The sequence below is a fragment of the Neodiprion virginianus genome, chromosome 7, assembly GCF_021901495.1.
Source record: "Neodiprion virginianus isolate iyNeoVirg1 chromosome 7, iyNeoVirg1.1, whole genome shotgun sequence".
In the NCBI taxonomy this organism is placed as follows: domain Eukaryota; kingdom Metazoa; phylum Arthropoda; class Insecta; order Hymenoptera; family Diprionidae; genus Neodiprion; species Neodiprion virginianus.
The window spans coordinates 19,913,460-19,933,707 of record NC_060883.1 but is presented as its reverse complement, the minus strand read 5'-3'; the positions used below and the strand labels follow the sequence as shown (position 1 = coordinate 19,933,707).

Sequence of the window (20,248 nt, the reverse complement as noted above, 5' to 3'; positions counted from 1 at the left end):
AAAAAATGAAGCTTACGGAAATGGTGTAATGAAATATGTCGTTACTCCCCGAACTAAATCACTCGATCACTGAATCACTGGATCACTGGATCACTCGATCTCCCGGCCACTGGATCAATCGTCACTCGATCACTCGATCTTTGGATCCCTCGATCACTCGATCAAACCAGGACGGCGCCAATTTTACTCAAATAAAATTCCCCGACTTTTCCCGTAAAATAATTCAGAATTTTCTGACGTTTCGCCAAGAAAATTGAGTAATGTTGGGCAGTTTTAATGATCAAAGGCTCCAGAAGTTGCGCAACTTGAATATATAAATTTAAATATAAAAAACATGAATAGCTAAAGGTTGAAAACGATTGATAAAAAACGTACGTTTTTTCTTGTGGTGCATCATAATTCCCCGACTTTTCCCGAGAGAGGAAACTCTTTGTCTATTTTCATTTTTCCCGGTCTACCGCCACCCTGGAAAACGCACGGCCGATTAATCAGTCAAGAATCCTTAAATATCTAGGAATTGTCGCAAATTTCTGTAGAGATTCAATCCGCATCTGCGTCTTGTTGAATCCGACACATTGCGATGCGGATTGTTGTTTACAGAAGCGAATCAATTCTGGGAGGGAGGTTGGAGGGCATGCATTAATGTGTGGCGTGACGGTCGGCGGTCCTCTTCGACGCGAAGTCTTCGAGCTCAGCATCTCTCCCCATCTAGCGTACCACGGAACGCGATAGATGGTCCAGAGATGAGTTTTGCCCATTCAGACGATCACAGAAATCAATTGAATGGAATAATGATCGGTAATGACCAAATAATTGAATTGAATAACTATTGAAAAATGGTTGCAGAGTGACAAGAAATTGTAAATTTAATCTTGTTAAAATTCACATGCTTAAAAATGGCCCAGAGACTGGAATACGGAGTCTTTGGGCAAAAAAATCTCTGTGATCGTTTGACGCTGTGAATTACAAAAGTTAGTAACATCACGGTACATCGCGACCTTCCTACTCTTACCCGTTTCCCAACGGACCCACCCAACGGAAAATAGAGACTCACGCACACATGCATAAGCCCCGCGACGGATCCCAAAACGTCCACCTACCTACCCGGTTACCTATATTCGATCTAAACGATTCTTCATTTTTTCCAACACACATCATTCTTCATCATTTGCGCCGTGGTCGCTGACTTACATTTTCGTTGGTTACCTGTTGGGAGCAAAATGTTTTTGTATCGTAGTCTGCCTACTCATTGTCAGAATGAAGTATCGCGGTAGTATCCCGCCAACTGTAAAATTGTATGTATTATCTTAGTAAATTTTGGCAGACTATCGGTACATCAACCTTTTGTAAGATGGATTAGAAACATCCTGTACGTTAATTTGTATTTCTCTAAGCGAGCTAAACCTTCAATTGATCAATACTTGCTGACCGTAAAAAAATTTTTAATTATTCGAGACATAACAGGTAGTTTGATTAAGTTACATTATACCAGACTTTGGAATTTTATCAATCAAACAATCATATGAGTACGATTAATCAATAACTGGAATATATTCAAGCCTCAGGTGGATCCACTGCTTCAACGACATCATCGGTAAATTCAAACGTAGATTATTACATCAGTTGCGAAACACAATTCGATCTCGCGAGTGCCGAGTAAGCGATGGTTACCTGTCGCGATGCTCATTCCACTTTTAGCAACGTGCAAAATTTCTAACTTCAATTAAGCTACCGTAAATTAAATTGCGGAAAAAAAATTATTCGACTGAAAGTCAAGCACGTTGCGATCGTGAATGAGCCTATCCATGCAGCTTAAAAATCGTAGATTTGTGTAACAGTTGTTACCGCCACGCCACGTGACAGAGGAATCCCAGGGAAATACCCGTAACCTGACACATGCAAACTCACCAACGTTGCCGAGCAATGGAGAAGTTACTCGGATGTCTCTGCTTAAATCTGGAATAAACAAAAAAGAAAACTCGAATTAATTTAGCAAGTTGGCTTTTCAGTTGTCAAATCAATTATTACTGGTGTCTACAACCATATTTATTGACAAAACTGAAGCTGTCAGCCAGAATTAACAGCCAAACGTTCTCGTGTTTATTCGCATAAGGTAGTGAAATCCGAAAATCAAAATTTTGTGAAATACCTCGAATCCCCGATACTTTTATATAATTATTAGGATAAAACAGTACCGCATTTTTCTATATCCAAAAAATTTAACACATTTGGCTACTAACATTGGGTGGTAGCTTCAGCTTAATTATTTATCGACTGCATGTTACGCAAGGACAAAATTTCGGCTTCGAATGTACATACATACCACCCTGAGTTATCAAACAATGAATAAAAGTAGTATTGTTACCTCCTCTGGGCTGCTCCACACTTTACATGTTGTAGTTCTGGCATCATCTCGGGCTGAACAGTGGAACACCGCACATTTTACACTGAAAACTTTATAAAACTATAATCGAAGAATCTACACCATAATAACACTTGATTCTACATTCACTCTAACTTTCCGTGCTGTACCTAGCTACCAGATCAGTTGAATAGCGAAAACATGTCAACAGTGCAACTACGCATTCATCAGGAAAAAGTGAACCGAAAATAAAAACAACACCGACCGACACAGAGAGAGGAAGAATCGATATCACTCACTGAAGTTACACCAAACAATGAAAAATCGGGACACAAAAGTCACCTTCAATATTCGCAGTTTGTTTACACTTCACAGCTCACGTTTTTTTAGGCCACACTGCCTTTCGTGCGTTATCCGCCGATGAGTTTGGTGGGTATAAATTTTTAACTGTCGGTAAGCGTGTCTTTCCCCCAAATGCGCAACAGCGAATGACGCAGCGTTGCGCGAGGAATTTGGAAGCAAGTCTGGACCGGTCAGCGCTAACAACGCTTACGAGCTGCCCGCGGCGAATGCTCGAAACTCGGCTGCTCCGGGCGTCAGGCGTAAGTTTGAATTCGCTAACGATCTTCAGATGGAAAATAAGTGAAAAATTACGAATATTATTTTTTTAAATATATGAACACATGATTGAAACGAATTGAATAATTTTACTAGTAACGCATTTCTGCGTCAGTACGTAGGGTGCATTCCGAAATTAGCTCCCAGTACTGTCTACTATCTTTAATCTCTTTTGTGTTGCTGAGTTCGTAGTTAGCCTCTACCTCTGTTCTAAGGAGTTTTCAGTGCTGGCAGCTAGTTTCCGAACGCATCCTTAGTCAAATCGGCACTGCGGAATGCCACTGTATCAATTTGCTCAACCATGAATTAATCATAATAAATAGAGAAGATTCATCAGTGAAAATTAGAAATCCTCTGAAATATGCGAAGCATGCCTATAGTGCTGTACTCTGGGCCGAAGTTTCAGGAAACATTCTTAATTGTATCTGATCCAGGAAGATCTGAATATTCGATCATACGTTACATTGAATACGATTGTTGAAGGATTGTAGCTGATCGTAGACTGGAGAATGGGTACTTCTGTTGCTTTTGAGTTGCTGAAATGATACGAGTTCACCGTTTTTCATATGCGGAACTTGTTCGTCTCGGTCGGCAGATTGATATTCGGTACTATGGAATATTTTTACGCAGTTGCTAAGGGTCGCAATCCCGGCGTGTACAAAACCTGGTGAGGTTTGAATGGTTATGTCGTGTTTCTATCTAACCGAAAAAATAAAATAACATCAAACGAATAAAAGGAAAATATTGCAATACTATGAAAAATTCACCCCAATCATATTTCTAATGCTCTTTGTTCAAGGGATGAATGTAAAGCAGAAGTGACTAAGTTTCCAGGCCCGGTTTACAAAAAGTTTCCATCAAAAGCAGAGGCTGAAAACTTTGTGGTGAGTCGAGGACGTCCCTTACTCAAACCAAAGTCAACACGTGAGGCGAGCGCACTGAATAAATGGCCGAACAAGTAATTACTACATATACCTTGACTCTTCCCTGGTAAAATGACGAAAGATAACCCAGTTTCCGATTTCCTCTTAGCTTGCTCTTAATCTTGTTGGGCCATTTTACTACTCTTTCAGACTAGAAAACGATCTGCGCTATGACCAGATGGAAATGCGATTAAAGGACTGGGCCAAGAATACATCGTCTCTCACTCAACTTGATATTCAAACAGAGGCATCTAGGATCGCCAATGAATTAGGAATTGAGAATTTCAACCAGTCAGGAGGTTGGATCAAGTATCATCTCGAGTGCAATCCGGATGTTTACAAGTCCTTGCGAATACAGAGCTCTGGCGGTAATTCTTGCCTTGCAATAACACTTCCAAAAGCAATTGGGATCACTGTTTCAGGTCAAACTTTGTTGAATGAACACTTGAAGATTGTTTACCTTCAAAAAATATTTTCACCAGCATTTTTTACTGTCTAAAATAGTGGAAATTTAAAGATGTTTCTCACTATCATTTCAAAAGCATAAATTCTGGATAATCTGAAAAGCTTTCAATAGCTGGATATTAAAACAACCTTAAGTTATCGGAGCATTTTGAAAGCCTCGAAGAATTGACGAAATTGCATTCTTAGTATAATGAAAATACCAAGGGTGAAGCTTTGTACAAACTTGCAGACAAAGAGTCGGACCAGCGGCTGAATTTGGAAAGAAAGTTATCGAGTTTGGAAAGCAGGATATCAGGCTTGTCCACATCAGGGGGCTCTATTCCCACGCGGATAAGAATATTGGAGCATACTTTGCATTCGATGCACCAGGAACTTCACGAAATTAAAAGACACTTGTCAACGGATACTCAAGGCTGTTTTGCAGCGATTAATGTTCGAAAACGTAAAAAGTCGAAGGACGCGGAGGATGCTGAAAGCTCTGATGAGGATTCCAGCAGCAGCAAGGTCACTTGAAAACCCCATTAATAACTATAAACCATGTTCTATCTACTTTAAGAAAAAAGCCAAGATTGCTTGAACGTTTCAGAATTTTGGAACAGAGAAAAAATTTGACATTGACGCTGAAGGATACGTCAACGTTTATACAGACGGGGCCTGCAGTGGGAATGGTAGATCAGGAGCATCTGCAGGAATCGGCGTTTGGTTCGGGGATGAACATCCCTTGTGAGTTTGTCCACAAATGTAATATCACAAGCTGGTAATTGTCATACTGGGGACATAAATTGCCAGAAAATCCTTCCTCAGTTTTTAGCGCTAACTAATGTGATTCTTACCTCTTTACAGAAACGTGTCGCGACCTGTTGTGGACGGTTGTCGAGCGACAAACAACTTTGCAGAAATACAGGCTGTTACAGTGGCAGCTAAACAAGCAACTAAAGCTGGAGTAAAAAAGTTGAAGATAAATACAGATTCCCAATTTCTTATATCCTGTATAACGCAATGGATGCCCAAGTGGAAAAGAAATGGATGGAGGAAGGCTGATGGTGATAAAGTTATCAACAAGGAAGAACTTATCGAAATGGAGACTGCACTACAGCCTTTAAAGATTGCATGGGTAAGACTCGATCTGTTTTTTCCATATCTCTATGAATTGCCAACATTTCAGTGTTACCAATCAATGCTCCATAAAAACTTTGATCCCCTAATTTCAGAATCATGTGCGCGGACATGCAGGTATTCGTGGCAATGAAATGGCGGATGCCTTGGCGAGAGCAGGTGCTGCTGCACGAAGTACCAAATGAGAATTCCATCGGAGGGAAGAAACGGTGCAAGAATTTGGGGACAGCAAATTTGCATCATTGATTTGAACTAATTATGGGTATTCCTATTATTAATAAAAAAAAAAAAAATATGGCACATTTCATGTGTAGTTTTTTCCTCCCTTTATTCCCCAATGATTCTCTGCATTGATCATTTCTCAAGGACAAGCATTCGATAATACAAGCCGTCAATACTCAGCGAATAAAAATTCCTTGCTGGATTCTCTCACCTTTCACTTTTTCCAGTGCTGCACTCTGGATGGTTTTTATTGCGATTTGATAGCTATATTTCAACAGTATGTTTTTCCTCGTTGCATTCCAGCATAAGGTATCGTCAGGCCGTCATATAGCAGTGATTAAAGAAATGCCGTAATCCGAATTCTGTTCATTCATACAAACTTCTACTTTGAAATACGTTCAAACCACAATGGGAGGAAATCAGTCTACATCAAGAGACAAGCCCATAGCCTCCGTCAATGATAAGAAGGAGATAACAGGTCTGTAAGAAGACATCGTAACGAGCAACAATTTCATATGATTTGATAATCTAGCCGGGTTTCTCAACTGAAGAGAACAGCTTGTACAACACCGCGCTAGAAATTTCTACTGTGTTTCTTTTTTTACTTGATACTGCTGTTAATAAATTTACAGTCAATGCAGTATGTTCAAAGAATCCAGAAGGACCACCACCACCCTACGAGTCTGATAATCAGAGTGTAATTCCCGTAGGCAAATGGATCAAGTGCAAAGTTTGCCAAGCTAGCATCGACACGTCAGGCAAAGAGGATGATCTTGTTATCAAATGCTGCCAGTGCAATGAAGTAACTGTAAGTTGTTTCACCATTTACACTACATTACCATGCACTTCAATTCCTGGATACTCTAAATAGCATTCCAACAAAATGAGAACAGAAAATGACTAATGTTTCAAGGCAACTAACCTTACATACTTGTCAAATAAAATTCTTCGATTTTGTGGCTTTGAAAATCGTTTACCCTTGCAGATTAGACAATCGGTTTGGGTTTACAGATTGTGATACTGCACAATAAGATATGTGAAAGAATGTGTGAACATTTTACAGTCATTTAAACATCTGCTTGACCAAATCTTTGTTTGATTTTCGAACTAATAGCGATTTGAAGGATTTATTCGAACTCTTATAAAGCGTCACAAAATCTTGACATTCGATCTTTTAGTTCGAAATACAAGAGCGATCCAAGAATTATGACTAATCATATTCCTTTCAGATATTACGAAATGCCCCATCTGGGAGGAAATTTGTCCGCTGCATTTGCAACTGCTTACTTATCTGCAAGACTTCAGCACAGACGATCCTCTGCCCAAGGCCAACTTGCGAGCGCATAATAAACCTGAAAACCTGTCCGGTACGTAATTGAGACTATCCTGAGATACAACTACCCTATGTTTCCAACATATAACTTTTGAAATTATATGTAATCTAAATTTCAACTCTGAATATATATACATTATTTTTTCTCACTAAAAATTTTCGTCTACTACAGTGGCGCGTGGAGAGGATGAAAAGCCCAGGTTGTGACGAAGACTATGAAGATTTAACACTTAAATGCTGCGCAAGTAAAGTACGGGCCATAAGTTTTTGCATAGCGTGTAATTCTGTATTCCATCAATGCTGCTTGGATAAATATGAGAACTTGAAAGTTCTTGACAAGATCACCGTCATATGCTGTCAAGGAGATGTTACAGATTCAGTGTCGCATTCAGGAATTGAAAAGGAGAACGACTCCGTAAAATCTTTAAAAAAAGTAATTCGGAAGCAGGTTATGGAACTGGAAAAACTACGTTCCGACAATAGCTTGCCCGAAGAGAAATCAAATTCCAAAAAAGATCAGGCAGTTACTAGCCAAAATGGAAACGATGGTCCTAAAAATGATGACCAAAATAGCGCCAACAAATCTCTTGCGAATGAAAACAAGCTGTTAACTAAATTAGTAGAAGAAATGGATATCAAAAGTAAATTGCTGCAGGAAAAAATTGAGTCACTACAGGAAAAAGTGAATAAACAGATGGAAACAACAGCAGGTAATGATCGGAAATAAGAATACGATCTAACAAATTTTGGATAATAATTATTAGAATGGCACATGGCAAGAACTACTGTCACTAATTGTAAACGCTAAAAAATAATACTTTTATATGGAAGAAAGAAGTCTATGTATCAGTTAAGGAAAGTACACTCTATTGAAAATGATCATATGTTAAATTATAAAACGTTATAATGAAAATTCACGTGTAATTTATTACATGATTTATCTTGTAAATTCGATAAGATATATAAAAATCACGTAATAAATTATAAAAGCCCGATTCATCAAATATACTGGACCAGAAATCATTTAGTGAGGTGTATAATCGTTATACAATCTGATTTAGTATATCTAACGATTAGTGCTTTTGTAATTTATTACGTGATTTAATAAAAATTATTATCGAATTTACTAGATAAAATATGTGATAAATTTTTTCATTTTATAATTTAACACGTAATCATTTTTAGTGGAGGCAATAAATTTAGATAAAAATTAGATTTAATTATAGAAATTAAGGATGTACTCATTATCAATAAACCGCTTTCATACTTTCAATAAATAGCGGCGTTCGTCATTTTCTATCGACATGTAGCCTAATAAATTTGATCAATATACGGGAACTTAAATCGTGTACCTGTTTTTATATTTCTCCATATGGCAATTTCTCAATTGTTTGTAGATTGTTTGAAATATAGGATTGTAAGTTTTCACAACCGGAAGTACACAAGCTCGTTCAAAATTTGAAAGAAAGCGCGTGTACAAGACACAAACAGTGCTGCCCTCTAATCGTGCAGATCAAGTTTTTATCAAAGCTGAATCAATTGACGAACCAAGAGAGATACCGGTGTGAAGTTGGAATTACAAAAATAATAGAATCAATTGGAATTTGAAAGACTAATTTTACTATAATAACCTGCTAATACCCAGATATCAGGCTGTCCTTGTTATAGTTATTGTCACCAATTCTAAGGAATTGGTAATTAGGTATCGGTAAAATTTTTTATAGGTTAACCATATCAACAAAGATGAAAAAAGCATATTCGTACTTGATAACTATTTTCCCATATTCTCTTCTATTACAGCTGTACCTTCAACATTTCAAAGGCCTCTCCTCTACAAGTTACGACAACAGTAAAAAAAATAATTTTTTTTCCTTAATTTCAGAGAAGATGAACATACCAACTTTATGGAGAGCCGTAACACGGACCTGTTATCAAATGGTGGCAAAAGCTCCGATACCACAGTACGTCAGCATCCCGTTGACACGCAGCATTCACTGCATGTTTAGTAACGGATCATTTTCAATACTGTCTAGAACAGCCCTTGACACGACTCGATCCTCACCCTCATCTAAGTTACTAAGTGTGAACAACTCACCATTGTTCGTACCAAGTAACGGTATGAAAATAAAAAGATTACTCAAACTTCGTTGCAAACATTGTTACTTTGTATGGAGAAACGGAACACGTTATGTCATGTGCAAAGCTAAGCCGAGGCATAAACAGGCCCGTCTTATGCCACGCGAAGAAAAGTCTTGGATATTATGCCAAGCTACACAGCATCCTCAACGCGATTGGTAGAAGTTCGTCGAAACAATAGTCATAGATGTCGTCAAACAATTAGATGTCATTACACATAACCATTTCTACTTGAAAATTTAAGACATTAGACCTATGTTCTAGACTGACTTGAAAAATTGTCGCGCAATCAAGTGTAAATGAATTTATGTACAAAAATGTATGTGTTTGATCAAAACTCACTGTTGTTTGAAGATTGTGAAATTCGTACTGGTTTATTCTTTTTTCTTTTACATTTTCCAGTTTTTTTTTTCTTCTAAAGTGTCGTCAATGGCTTGTCTCTGCATTTCTGTAAATATGAAATAAACAAAGGTTGATTTTAATCGATAGAGTATAGTATTCTCAAGTAACCTTGATCACCATCTAATCTACTATTACGTGGTACACCTTCTCTATTATAGCCGAGCTTAGAAAAAGAAAAATATTCTCTACCCACATGTTTTGTTCTACTTTCATAAATTTTCTCGCTCGCTGAATAGTTCAAATTCCCGATTAAACTTAGAGACTCTATTGTGTATCAGTATTTTAAATGCAATTGTGAAATAATGAATGTCAAAATAATGAACGGTAAAACTGACATGTTCAAATTCAAATTCACACAATGCTCATGTCACGCAAGGGCTTATACACATAGTAGACTCACAACTCATCCATCTACCTTCGCACGAGCTGCTTTAAGGTATAGAATCATAGATTGAATATGGCTTAATTTTCGTATTAATCTACTGAAAGTACAGTACATAAGCCCCCGATTCGGTAGGATACTTCACGACATAAAATTATGTACAAGTTCATGTCGTGGTTAATGGGTATTTTAATATTTATACTAGTAATATATAATTATCTTGCACAAGTTACATACTTTATAACAAACGGTACGAGATATATGTCAATTTATCACGCGACATACACGTTTACTCGACTCATTTACAAGTCACGATGCACCGCATCGTGGCTCAGTGTACAGCACTAAACGTGCCAACTTCTCGAATTTAATGATTATTACCATTAAAATCTAATTAATTTTATTTAATATAATAATAATGATGTATTCTCGATTCGACTCAAGGGAATACGTATTGTACGACAACTACCGACAGTTTCTGCTGCGTTTAATTACTTTCTACATATATAAATATCGTTCATTATTTTTATATCCATCTAATTTTTAAGCGGCTTAGGTATGTAGCTGCCAATCATAATTATTTTTATTATTATTATATTATTCTTCACAGAATAGAGTATTGGAGCTTACTACGCGCATATCGATATATGTATGCATACTGATCGGCATTTTCATCTTTTGAATTGAATAATATAGACTACATAGAAGTTGACGATTAGTACACATTATTACATTACTTATAAAATGTTATAAATATAGTTATTATCAGTATTCTAGCGATAGAGATTTGGAACAGCCTGCGGCAACTGGTGGTGGTAAAAGTCGCTTTCATCTTACCCGATAACCAACGAAAACATTAAAAACAGGTGTTTATCGGTATTATATTGCACTCTCTAATATTTCCTGGACACTGATTGAATCACTCGGGAGTTATTATGTGCTCATACGCATAGAAACAGGTCCAAACCCAAAACGTTATATTTACTGGCGTGACGAAGCGAGAAGTAAGGAGCAGCTTTCGATAATATTTTTACATGGGAAAAAAGTATAGTGACGTAACTTTTATCCCTTGATTACACTGTTAACCGAACGTATCTTCAGCTGATAATAATAATAATTGATAAATTCATACGACGTCTTACACTGGAATCACACAATATACTTATAATCTATTCGACAATAATGTACATAGATACATGATAGAAGCCTAATCATATTTTCAATTGCGGAGAGAAGCGAATTAATGAGAAAAAATAATCATCAGGCAGAAATACACCTAGGGCACTTCGGCCGTGGTTTACTGCGGAAATCATGATTATATTTGTTGTATATTTTTGCTTGATCATAGAAACTGAGAATATAAAAGTGAAAGCATCTCATGTACAATAGTTGAAATGTTATTTTTTGAATTTCAGCAAAAGTAGTTGTTATGTACAATTTTCTTGAAGAATAATACGGACTTTATCAGCCGCGGTATTACAGATGTGACGAATAGCATTGTTGGATAGTAGTAAATAGAAAATCCATGTGCTAAAAATTGTGTAAGAATTACTGTACGGAATCTTCTTGTATCTTCAACAATCTTAGTTATCGCGCGCGATGCGTAGAAAAATGAGAATGGTAAATATTGTCAAGGAAAAATAATAAGTCACGTAAGTTATAAACTAATATTTCATTCCATTATTTCAGATTAAGTTTTTCCTCGTTTTCTATAGCTGTCTATTCCAAATGGGCACTTGCGCACTAGCTATTACATTATTAGGTGAGGGCTGTTTATAACAAAGTATACAGGTATTTTGGCCAGCAGTAACGGTAGCGGTACGCCAGATCAAGACACTCATAAGCTGTTATCACTATCGTCGATCTGAGGGTCAATCGTAACATTTGCTGATTGATCAACTTCCCCGCTTGCCTCTCCCTCTTGTTCCGTCGAACTGTTTTGTGCCTGTCTTTCAGCTGAAAATAGATGAACCCGGAATTTTATATGACATCCAGCAAGTGCAGCCTTCAACCAATTTTGGGAAATATTCTGATTCATCTCACCTAATTGTGTAGTAGGGTCATCGTCACCTTGGCCAGGACTCAGTATGGCCTCTTTTATTTGACTGTTGACACCTTTGGGATCTAAATCTGTGGCCCAACTAAAGTACATAAGCGCGAGGTGCGTATTTCCTAACTGTTTATGCACCTGTTGCAAGGAAATAAGATTTTTCGAATGTAAAAAAAAGCAAGTGAAAATCAGCCTAACATTTTTAGAAATTAAAAATGAGTACTAGTGAATATATTTTACCTTTCCTATCGAATAGTAGACTAGAGATTCTTTGGGTACAATATTCTTCAGTTCTTCAAACTCTTTTAATGCTTCAGCAGGTCGACCTGTAGAGAAATTAATGCTTGCTCGATGAAATTTGCAAAGCGTGTTGTCAGGGTCGTTTTGGATCGCCTGATTCAATGTTTTCAATGCAAGATCAGTCTTTTTCAAAGCATGTTGTACGACCCCTATGTGACACATGATTGCCGAATTTTGTGGATTAATCTGCAACGCCCGTTTAAAATGTAGTTCGGCTAAACTGTACTGCTCCTGTTTAGAGAATATCGTTCCAAGTCCAAACCTGATGATAAAAATTTCAAATCGAATTAACTGTGTATTCAACAATAAGTTGTTCTACAAAACAACCAACGTTTATAATTCTATTGTGAGAATATAAATATAGAGGTGAGAAAAATTCCAGTGGGAGAAATTTCAACAAAAACGATATCGTATCGCTGAGGATTAACGAGGAACTTACCACGCGTTATAATGCCTCGGGTCAAGTCGAATAGCATTTCTAAATGCTGTGATTGCTTTGTCTAATTCTTCTGTCATAACATATTCGTGACCCAGAAGTGTGTACGCGTATGGGAAGTTGGGATCTACCTATAATCGAAAATAAAATATGTGTTAAGCTATTGTCTAAACTATTCTATGTAAAGAGTGCTAAAAATAAAAAAAAAAACGGAATCGAATAGCAAAGGACCGTTCTTTTTTCTGCTTCTCCTCGGAGACAGCGAAAGACTGGAAGATTGGACGCAATACCTGTATGGCTCTTTGAAAGAACTTAATCGCTGTTTCATGTTCTGTTTGGGCCGAAAATAGGTTTCCAGTAGCACACCAAGCTGTTGGAGAATATCGGTCTTCCGAGACGAGCTCCTGTGCCAGGGTGGACAACTGAACTTCGGCATGAAGATGCCATAGTACAGTACTATAAATTTCCATCATCTCTGTTCTCTGCGGCTCCAGTTGTCTAACTTGTGCGAAATAACTACAGCAGAAAAGCATCAAAAGTTACATTAGCTATTTTTTACATTTGATGAGTAAACAAATTCGGTTCTGTTTATTGAATGACAGTTTTTTTTTTTTTTCGAAATTTTGTTCAACGTAACAAGAAATTTGCTGTACCTCGCAGCTTTTTTGTAATCTATCATCTCGAAGTGCGCTTTTGCAAGCATTGAGAGGACCCAGCCTGTATTATAATGCTGCGCAGGTAAAACACTGAATAGTTCAATAGCTTGTGAACAATTGAATTGACTCAAATGTTGATACGCTGTGCCCAGGACCCTCAACAGTGTCATAAGTCCCTCTAAAAAATAAACGTTTGAACTGATTGATGACGTGAAATTTAATTACGAGAAACAATATTTTATAAGGAAGTTTGCCAAACATGTAATTGGGTACTTGACTCACCGGCGCACTGTTTTTGAACGAGTAAAGCGCAGTGCATCATGTTATTTTGGTTTAGTGTGTTAGTGGACGATATCACTCTGTCCGAAGTGATCGTTTCACTTTTTTCCTTTTCATTTCTATTTCTCTCATTCAGTTCGTTGAAGTTTGCCTTATTTAAATTAGTCTTTGATAGTCTTGCTTTGGGTTTCCGAGAGGGTGATTTTGGTGGGGCGAATTTATTCCTATTTGGCGATTTATTATTCTCCTATAAAAAATTTGAAAAAAAGAATTAATCAAAGTACAAATTGAGGATCACAGATTTTCAGAGAATTATTTGAGATTCTAAAACCGAATCTAATGCGTTCAATCAATTCATCAGAAATACCTTGACGGAATAACTGTTACTAAAAAGTCTGGAAGATCGCCTAACGTTGGGTCCCTGAAGGGCTTGTGGAGTCGGGACTGGAGCCGTTGGTGTGACCGTAACAATGTTTGCTGTATTACTCGTGTTTCCAGATTGAGAAAACACTGGTTTACCTTGCTGCAAAGGCGTTTCTTTCCGAGACATTAGCTGCTGCAGAATTTAATAAATAATTACCTTTAGATCGATACATGAGGAAAAAAAAACAAAAAAACTGATCCACTTATTTGCCAAACTTCACTCACTCCGACATGCGCTTTTAAACTGCTGACTCGCTTGGCCAAACTTTTCTGATCGTTTGCTTCGGAGAGCGTTGCATGAGGCGGTCCAATTTGTTCCGGTGTATTAGTTTCCAATGGGAGAATTCCAAAGCTCGGTGTCAAAGGGCTCATGGAGTTACTAAACATGCTACGATAGCGAGGCATTTTTCCCCTAGGCGATGCCGCAGAACAATTTAGTATTTGGGATGGAAAACCTGCTGGACTTTCATCAGACGTAGCGAACAACTTTACACCAGAATTAATACCATTCCCGACATTATTCTGGGCAGGAGTGCTGCCAAAGAGTAAGAAACTTTACGTTAGTCAGAATCTCAGGTGTAGATATGTAAAAAATCATTACATCACACGAAAGTTCAACTCACATGTTATTAGGAATTGGTGTGGCTGGGTTATTTGCAACCGGAGTAATGAGATCTGGTTCATTGGCATAATTAAGTATCGGGGTAGTACCGTGGCAAGTGGCAAAACTGTCTAGTTTGTCAAGTTGGAAAGTCTTGGCAGGATCAACCTTTTCCCCAACGTTACAGAGTTCCTCAAAAGAGTGCCACAAGAATGGGTTCAACTTTAATGCTAATTTATGCGCCTCACTTCCCTTCGCTGTTCGCATCATTCTATAATAAATCTTGGCTATTATCTGTAACGAGAAGCAAGCCTGGTCTCCAAACTGTGTCACTATCTCATCTAAATTCTTCAACTGCTTATAGTATCCACCGATTATCGCTGCTTCGGCCTCCGCATATCTACATGATAGAAAAAACAAAGATTGATCTTATAAATTCTCCAAGTACAGAATCATGCAATTTCCAGCCGTGGATCTAAAGGTTTGAAGATCAAGGTCCCATGATTTCACGGTACAAAGTTTCTGGACAATTCAATACACAACAGTGGATAATAATTTGCTACAAACTAAGTAAAACGGGGTTTAAGATTACTAACTTCTCCAGGTCATAGCAGCACTTTGCTAAGAGAAATCTGCACTGTGAAGAACTCGGCGCCTTTTTGGTAAGCAGAGCGTGAGCCTGTCTAACACGTCCTGAACGGTAATAGCACGTTGCCAATAAAAATAATGCATCTTCTGTGTCGACTAGAATGGAAGGCTAGCGTCAGTATTTTATAAAGTAGTAACTACTTAGGGAAGCAATTCATTTCATTGAAACTGTATTGACTGAAAATTTTGAATATATAGATATAATAGTTTCTGAACCACTATATACATTAAATAGATAAAATAGATTTCTTTTTGTATGAGGTAAAAATTGATTAGCGCAAGGCTTTATGACTTTGGCAAAGACTATTTAGGTGACATTGAAAAGTTAACGATTTCAAACGGTGAATATATTTGGATGGTTATGTATTACTTACGTTCGGCCCACAGTCTTTCCGCCAAGAATATTGCATCTCGATAAGCATAGTGATTTAAACAGTGCCATATGGCAGCCTAAAAAGCGTTATAAATCGTGTAAACAATTGATATTGTCGTATGTTTTGTTGATTGATAAACGGAAGGAGTAAGACATGCAGATCTCAAGGCAAACTAACTAATTTCTATAAAATTATTACTTTGACGAGAACAAAGTGTCGCTGCGTTATCCTGCAGTCACGATATCTGCAAACGTTGACGCTTCATTTTGAAAAAATAAATCTAAGAGGTAATAAAGTCGTGCGTGCCACTGGGATGTCAAAATTACAACCAAAGAAATAATCGTTGAAACACGTTGGACACCGTATATCAATTAAATGATAATTTTACCTGCACTGGTTCCTGTACAATCATCGTTTACACCTTTACCACGCATATAAATATGAATTTCAATTGATTCGTTTCAATTTGAAATCTGAAAATTGTGCACTTCCTCGGCAAATTCGTATAAAAATTTCTCAAGACTCCATATTTGCTTTTGCCAGCTTTCTTGGACTCATCTGAAGTTGCCTCTATATCGCAATGCCTGTCACCCGATCCAATGCTTCAAACAGTCCAAAAGTCACTAGTAGCCGATAAAAATCTCTATATCTCTAAGAAGGAAGATACCGCGCCTATACCGGGTAATTTTGAATACCTCGAAATACGCTATAATTTCGTGCAAAAACCATGAATATTTTTAAACATCATTCACACTTGGATTGATTTCTGTTCAATATCAACGAAATGGCCGAACGATAAAGCCGTACTTGAACCTAAATTAGCCGGTCAAAAATACAGCGATGTGAAGATAGATGCCAGCTGATTAATGAGCAAGCCGGTTGCCACTCTACGTGTCGTACCAAGTCCCAGTTGTCAATAGGGGAAGAGGTAATATTTGTCATCGGAGTTCTGTCAGTGGATCGAGCTTGGTGATTCTCGAAGAATAGATAATAAAAACTTTCCATAATGGGCGATGGAAAACAGGGCGAACGCCAGCCCTTGTTAAAAAATGACAATATATCCTACACCAGTGTTTCGACGGATATAACAGGTTCGTATTAATGCGTTACACATAGCAGTCGCATTATTTAGTCAAGTTGAACCTCTCAACTCAGAAGAACAAAGTCTGTAATATCGAACTATAAATGACTACTTTTCTACCTTCACTCTTCTTTTCAATCTCTGTATCTGATAGCTGCCGCTGAATCCACAGTCAATACAGTATGTCCGATCGGTCCAGACGAGTTACCGCCACCCTACCAGTCCACTCAGCAGGGTGGAATCCCTATGGTCACATGCAGAGTTTGCCAAGCTATGATAGACATATCCGGCAAGCGGGATCAACACGTTGTTAAATGCTGCCAGTGTAACGAAGCTACAGTCAGTTTTACCACATTTTATTACTATTTCCACTATTTTTTTTTATCAACATCGGTTTACTAATATTATTTAGCACCTTTCGACGAACGCAAAAGACTTCGTTTCAATATTAAATTAATAATGCCTCACCACATAGAATGTTGCATATCGAGAAAAACTATTTCATATTGTGAGATTAAGGACTTGAAATCCTTACAGAGTAAACAGTCACTTATGTCCATAGAAATATCAAATGGTATTAAAAAATATTTTGTATATTCTTACAGTCATTTCAAATTCTAAACGATAAGACATCAGTTTTTTTTGCAAGCTTGCAAAATCTAATTCTAACAATGAACGATTCAATTCAACTCGGCGAATGTACAATTATTTTCAACAATTTGTTTGAACTTATTTCAAGTATCTAAAATCTTGAGTATTACCAGTATTCGATCCTTTACTTTGGGATACGATACTAATATGATAGTCACGATTCATGACGTTCCTTTCAGCCGATAAGAAATGCTCCACCAGGAAAGAAATACGTCCGTTGTCCTTGCAACTGCTTGCTTATATGCAAGAGTTCTTCACAGCGAATTGCTTGTCCAAGACCAAATTGCAAGCGCATAATAAATTTAGCGCCTTCGCCAGTAACTCCGCCCGTTCTCTCTATGCCTGGAATGTGTAGAGTTGGATGCGGACATTGCCATGACACATTTCTGGTAGGTCACTGGATGCATCATAAGACACAAATGCATCCAGTGTAACTCGTTGAAACTAAATGTAATCGAGTTTTTGAGTCTGAATGTATTTAGTGCTTAACATAAATTATTATCGGTTAATTAAAAATTGTTGTGTATTACAGTTTAACACTTTAAATAACGCTCTTGCTCGATGCCCGCATTGTCGCAAAGTATCATCCGTAGGACCAGAGTTTGCACGAGGTCGTGGAATTGCATTTATTTTAATCGGATGTGTGGCTCTAGTCGTGGGAATTGCTGTTACAGTAAGTACACACAGTCATACACATATCCGTAGATACGTAGATATAGGTGAAATAATGTTCCGTAAAATAATTAACTTTAAACGTTAATTCTATCACAGAATTTTACTTACCCTGTTCCACTTGATACCAAGTTTTCATTCTCAGTGGAGTTGTTCATTAAATACTGCAACTGTGACTCATTGTTCCCAAGTGTGTAATCGCATCGATAAACCGCCATACTTTTCTCCTTTTTACATCACTCATTGTATATCCTATCTAATCTTAACGACTTGATGCAAATTACTGTTTACAGTTTAATGATATTTAATTATATAATATTCCGTTTCTGGTGTACATAAAACGTACACACAATTTGAAGATATTGGAAAATTCCAAGTACAGAATGAAGAACCAAGACTACCTATACAATGTTCGATTGATATTCAATAACAAGGCTTACACAACTACGTAATTCTCAACTATAATTCTACCAACTTCTTACACCACACATAATAATTCACCTGTTAATAAATGGGAGACGCTTTAACTCGAGCAATTTTATCCTATTCTGCAAGTGTTTTGAAATTGTTTAAATTTTACATCTTCTCTTATTACAGCTCGGCACGTATACACTTGTAAGAACAAATGGCGGTATATATGTCGCTTATGTCGGTGAGTGTTAAATTATTGGAGTATACAATTTATTCATTGGTTACCTAAATATTATCTCCATGGCAAACAGATTAAACGAAAATATTTATAGACAACCCAATGGGAATTGGACACAAATACTTACATAACAGACTGTCAATATGAACAACCGATCCTCTATAACCAACGTATTTCTCTGAATCTAAATATAGCTGTTAGAAATCCTAAGTGAAAAGTTATGCACACATCACATATTCACGTTCCAAATATTTGGAAGAGTTTCATAAAACAGTTAATTAGATCCCTTCAAAAATTTTTCTCTACATATGGGTCAATTAAAAATATGGAATTTTCATTTATACATATAAATAAGGTTTATACTTGTGATTTGAAGTATTTTATAAATGATCCTTTCTAGGTGCATTCCTGGTGGCGGTTCTCTGTTTTGGAAGAAGCATCTACTATTGTACAATGAAGATTAGCCTGATAGAAGGCCCTATGTAGTACGAAAATATTCCTGAGAAGGGTCTTTGGATTCGATATTCTTATAATATTAATGTCTGTAATCAATTTAGATAAAGTATAGATCATAATATTTCGACATGCTCTCGGTATATACCTAATGTATACAGTATAAAATATAAATATCTATTGTACTTGAATCTAAATAATGGTTATTTGTTTCAACTTACACATGTTATGCATAAATAATATTATCTTGAAGATAAAATGAATTTTATGTATAGGAGAAAAAATGAAATAAAATCAATCAATAAATATAACTGGAGAAAATGAGCATGTGAAATAGAGAAAAGTAAACAAGCATTTTGTAAAATAGATACATATACACAGATCTATATTAAAATGTGTGAACATACCAAGATTTGTCATGTTGTTTACTTTTCCATGATTTATTAATTCGCCATATACATAAACATATATCATATATACTTTTTACAATGATGTAAGTAATTTGCAGCTGATAGACATATGTGTTTATCTAATTTTTTTTTTTTTAATAACGAATCTATTATTATTAATTATTATGTTTATTTCTTTTATAAAAATAAATTCGGTAAAAATTTTAACAACCAAGTCTTTGCGTCTTTCATTAAATATCTACCAAAACATTGCAGAACTAATCATAAGTTGAAGTTATTTAATCGAATATGGAATCAATAGCATATTCGGGTTTTACGGATGGCATTTCACGTTTAAAATTCGTCGCAAGAAATTAATTTCTTTTCAAAATGATTTGTCAATGCTTATGCTTATTTCAGTTTACCACATCAAAGTAGTTGTAAAATTGTAGATGTACTTTTTGATAAATATTGCAGTACCGTATAGATATTCGCAAATGCGTTCGGATGACTAACCCGATAATTAAAATATATTTAACAAAATGTTTTGATAAAACTATTTCTAAAAATGCATATATAATAATGTATATAAAAAAGTGTTTTAAAATACAGATCACAAGCGGTATA

The 20,248-nt window shown here is 36.6% G+C and overlaps 3 protein-coding genes across 5 annotated transcripts; 2 read left to right on the top strand and 1 right to left on the bottom strand.

Annotated features, from left to right (window-relative positions):
* Positions 1-3,286: 3,286 nt before the first annotated feature.
* On the top strand, positions 3,287-5,786 carry LOC124308855 (ribonuclease H1). Of its 2 annotated transcripts, none has more exons than XM_046772008.1 (7): positions 3,287-3,586; positions 3,780-3,938; positions 4,054-4,271; positions 4,598-4,872; positions 4,955-5,091; positions 5,212-5,482; positions 5,580-5,786. In XM_046772008.1, the coding sequence occupies exons 1-7, from the start codon at positions 3,522-3,524 to the stop codon at positions 5,667-5,669; spliced, it is 1,215 nt and encodes a 404-aa protein (XP_046627964.1). In that variant the 5' UTR covers positions 3,287-3,521; the 3' UTR covers positions 5,670-5,786. The 2 variants fall into 2 exon arrangements, with proteins under 2 accessions (XP_046627964.1, XP_046627963.1); XM_046772007.1 differs by having other exon boundaries at positions 3,296-3,647.
* A 204-nt stretch (positions 5,787-5,990) lies between these two features.
* LOC124309479 (uncharacterized) lies at positions 5,991-20,201 on the top strand. The gene is made up of 11 exons (XM_046773145.1): positions 5,991-6,184; positions 6,339-6,514; positions 6,936-7,073; positions 7,212-7,749; positions 8,922-9,335; positions 16,270-16,407; positions 16,962-17,146; positions 17,638-17,847; positions 17,991-18,131; positions 18,728-18,782; positions 19,180-20,201. Exons 1-11 carry the CDS (start codon positions 6,115-6,117, stop codon positions 19,263-19,265), a joined length of 2,151 nt encoding a protein of 716 aa, XP_046629101.1. The 5' UTR covers positions 5,991-6,114; the 3' UTR covers positions 19,266-20,201.
* LOC124309338 (cell division cycle protein 27 homolog) lies at positions 11,617-16,285 on the bottom strand. Of its 2 annotated transcripts, XM_046772918.1 has the most exons (13): positions 16,115-16,274; positions 15,727-15,802; positions 15,301-15,448; positions 14,727-15,104; positions 14,329-14,638; positions 14,048-14,236; positions 13,684-13,927; positions 13,399-13,579; positions 13,036-13,261; positions 12,749-12,876; positions 12,250-12,571; positions 12,003-12,147; positions 11,617-11,915 (listed from the first exon to the last, which is right to left on the bottom strand). In XM_046772918.1, the coding sequence occupies exons 1-13, from the start codon at positions 16,136-16,138 to the stop codon at positions 11,797-11,799; spliced, it is 2,490 nt and encodes an 829-aa protein (XP_046628874.1). In that variant the 5' UTR covers positions 16,139-16,274; the 3' UTR covers positions 11,617-11,796. The 2 variants fall into 2 exon arrangements, with proteins under 2 accessions (XP_046628874.1, XP_046628875.1); XM_046772919.1 differs by lacking the exon at positions 15,301-15,448 and having other exon boundaries at positions 16,115-16,285.
* Positions 20,202-20,248: the final 47 nt, after the last annotated feature.

What these genes read in the sequence shown, in the direction of transcription:
- LOC124308855 (XM_046772007.1), top strand. Translation starts at nt 3,547, where the DNA reads ATGCGGAACTTGTTCGTCTCGGTCGGCAGATTGATATTCGGTACTATG. An exon ending in CCCGGCGTGTACAAAACCTG is followed by an intron (nt 3,648 to 3,779) that starts GTGAGGTTTGAA and finishes TCTTTGTTCAAG; the next exon opens with GGATGAATGTAAAGCAGAAG. An exon ending in GCGAATACAGAGCTCTGGCG is followed by an intron (nt 4,272 to 4,597) that starts GTAATTCTTGCC and finishes ACAAACTTGCAG; the next exon opens with ACAAAGAGTCGGACCAGCGG.
- LOC124309338 (XM_046772918.1), bottom strand. Translation starts at nt 16,138, where the DNA reads ATGATTGTACAGGAACCAGTGCAG. An exon ending in TCTTTCAAAGAGCCATACAG is followed by an intron (nt 12,877 to 13,035) that starts GTATTGCGTCCA and finishes TTTCGATTATAG; the next exon opens with GTAGATCCCAACTTCCCATA. An exon ending in CCGAGGCATTATAACGCGTG is followed by an intron (nt 12,572 to 12,748) that starts GTAAGTTCCTCG and finishes TTTTATCATCAG; the next exon opens with GTTTGGACTTGGAACGATAT.
- LOC124309479 (XM_046773145.1), top strand. Translation starts at nt 6,115, where the DNA reads ATGGGAGGAAATCAGTCTACATCAAGAGACAAGCCCATAGCCTCCGTC. An exon ending in GCCAGTGCAATGAAGTAACT is followed by an intron (nt 6,515 to 6,935) that starts GTAAGTTGTTTC and finishes TATTCCTTTCAG; the next exon opens with ATATTACGAAATGCCCCATC. An exon ending in AGATACCGCGCCTATACCGG is followed by an intron (nt 16,408 to 16,961) that starts GTAATTTTGAAT and finishes TGTATCTGATAG; the next exon opens with CTGCCGCTGAATCCACAGTC.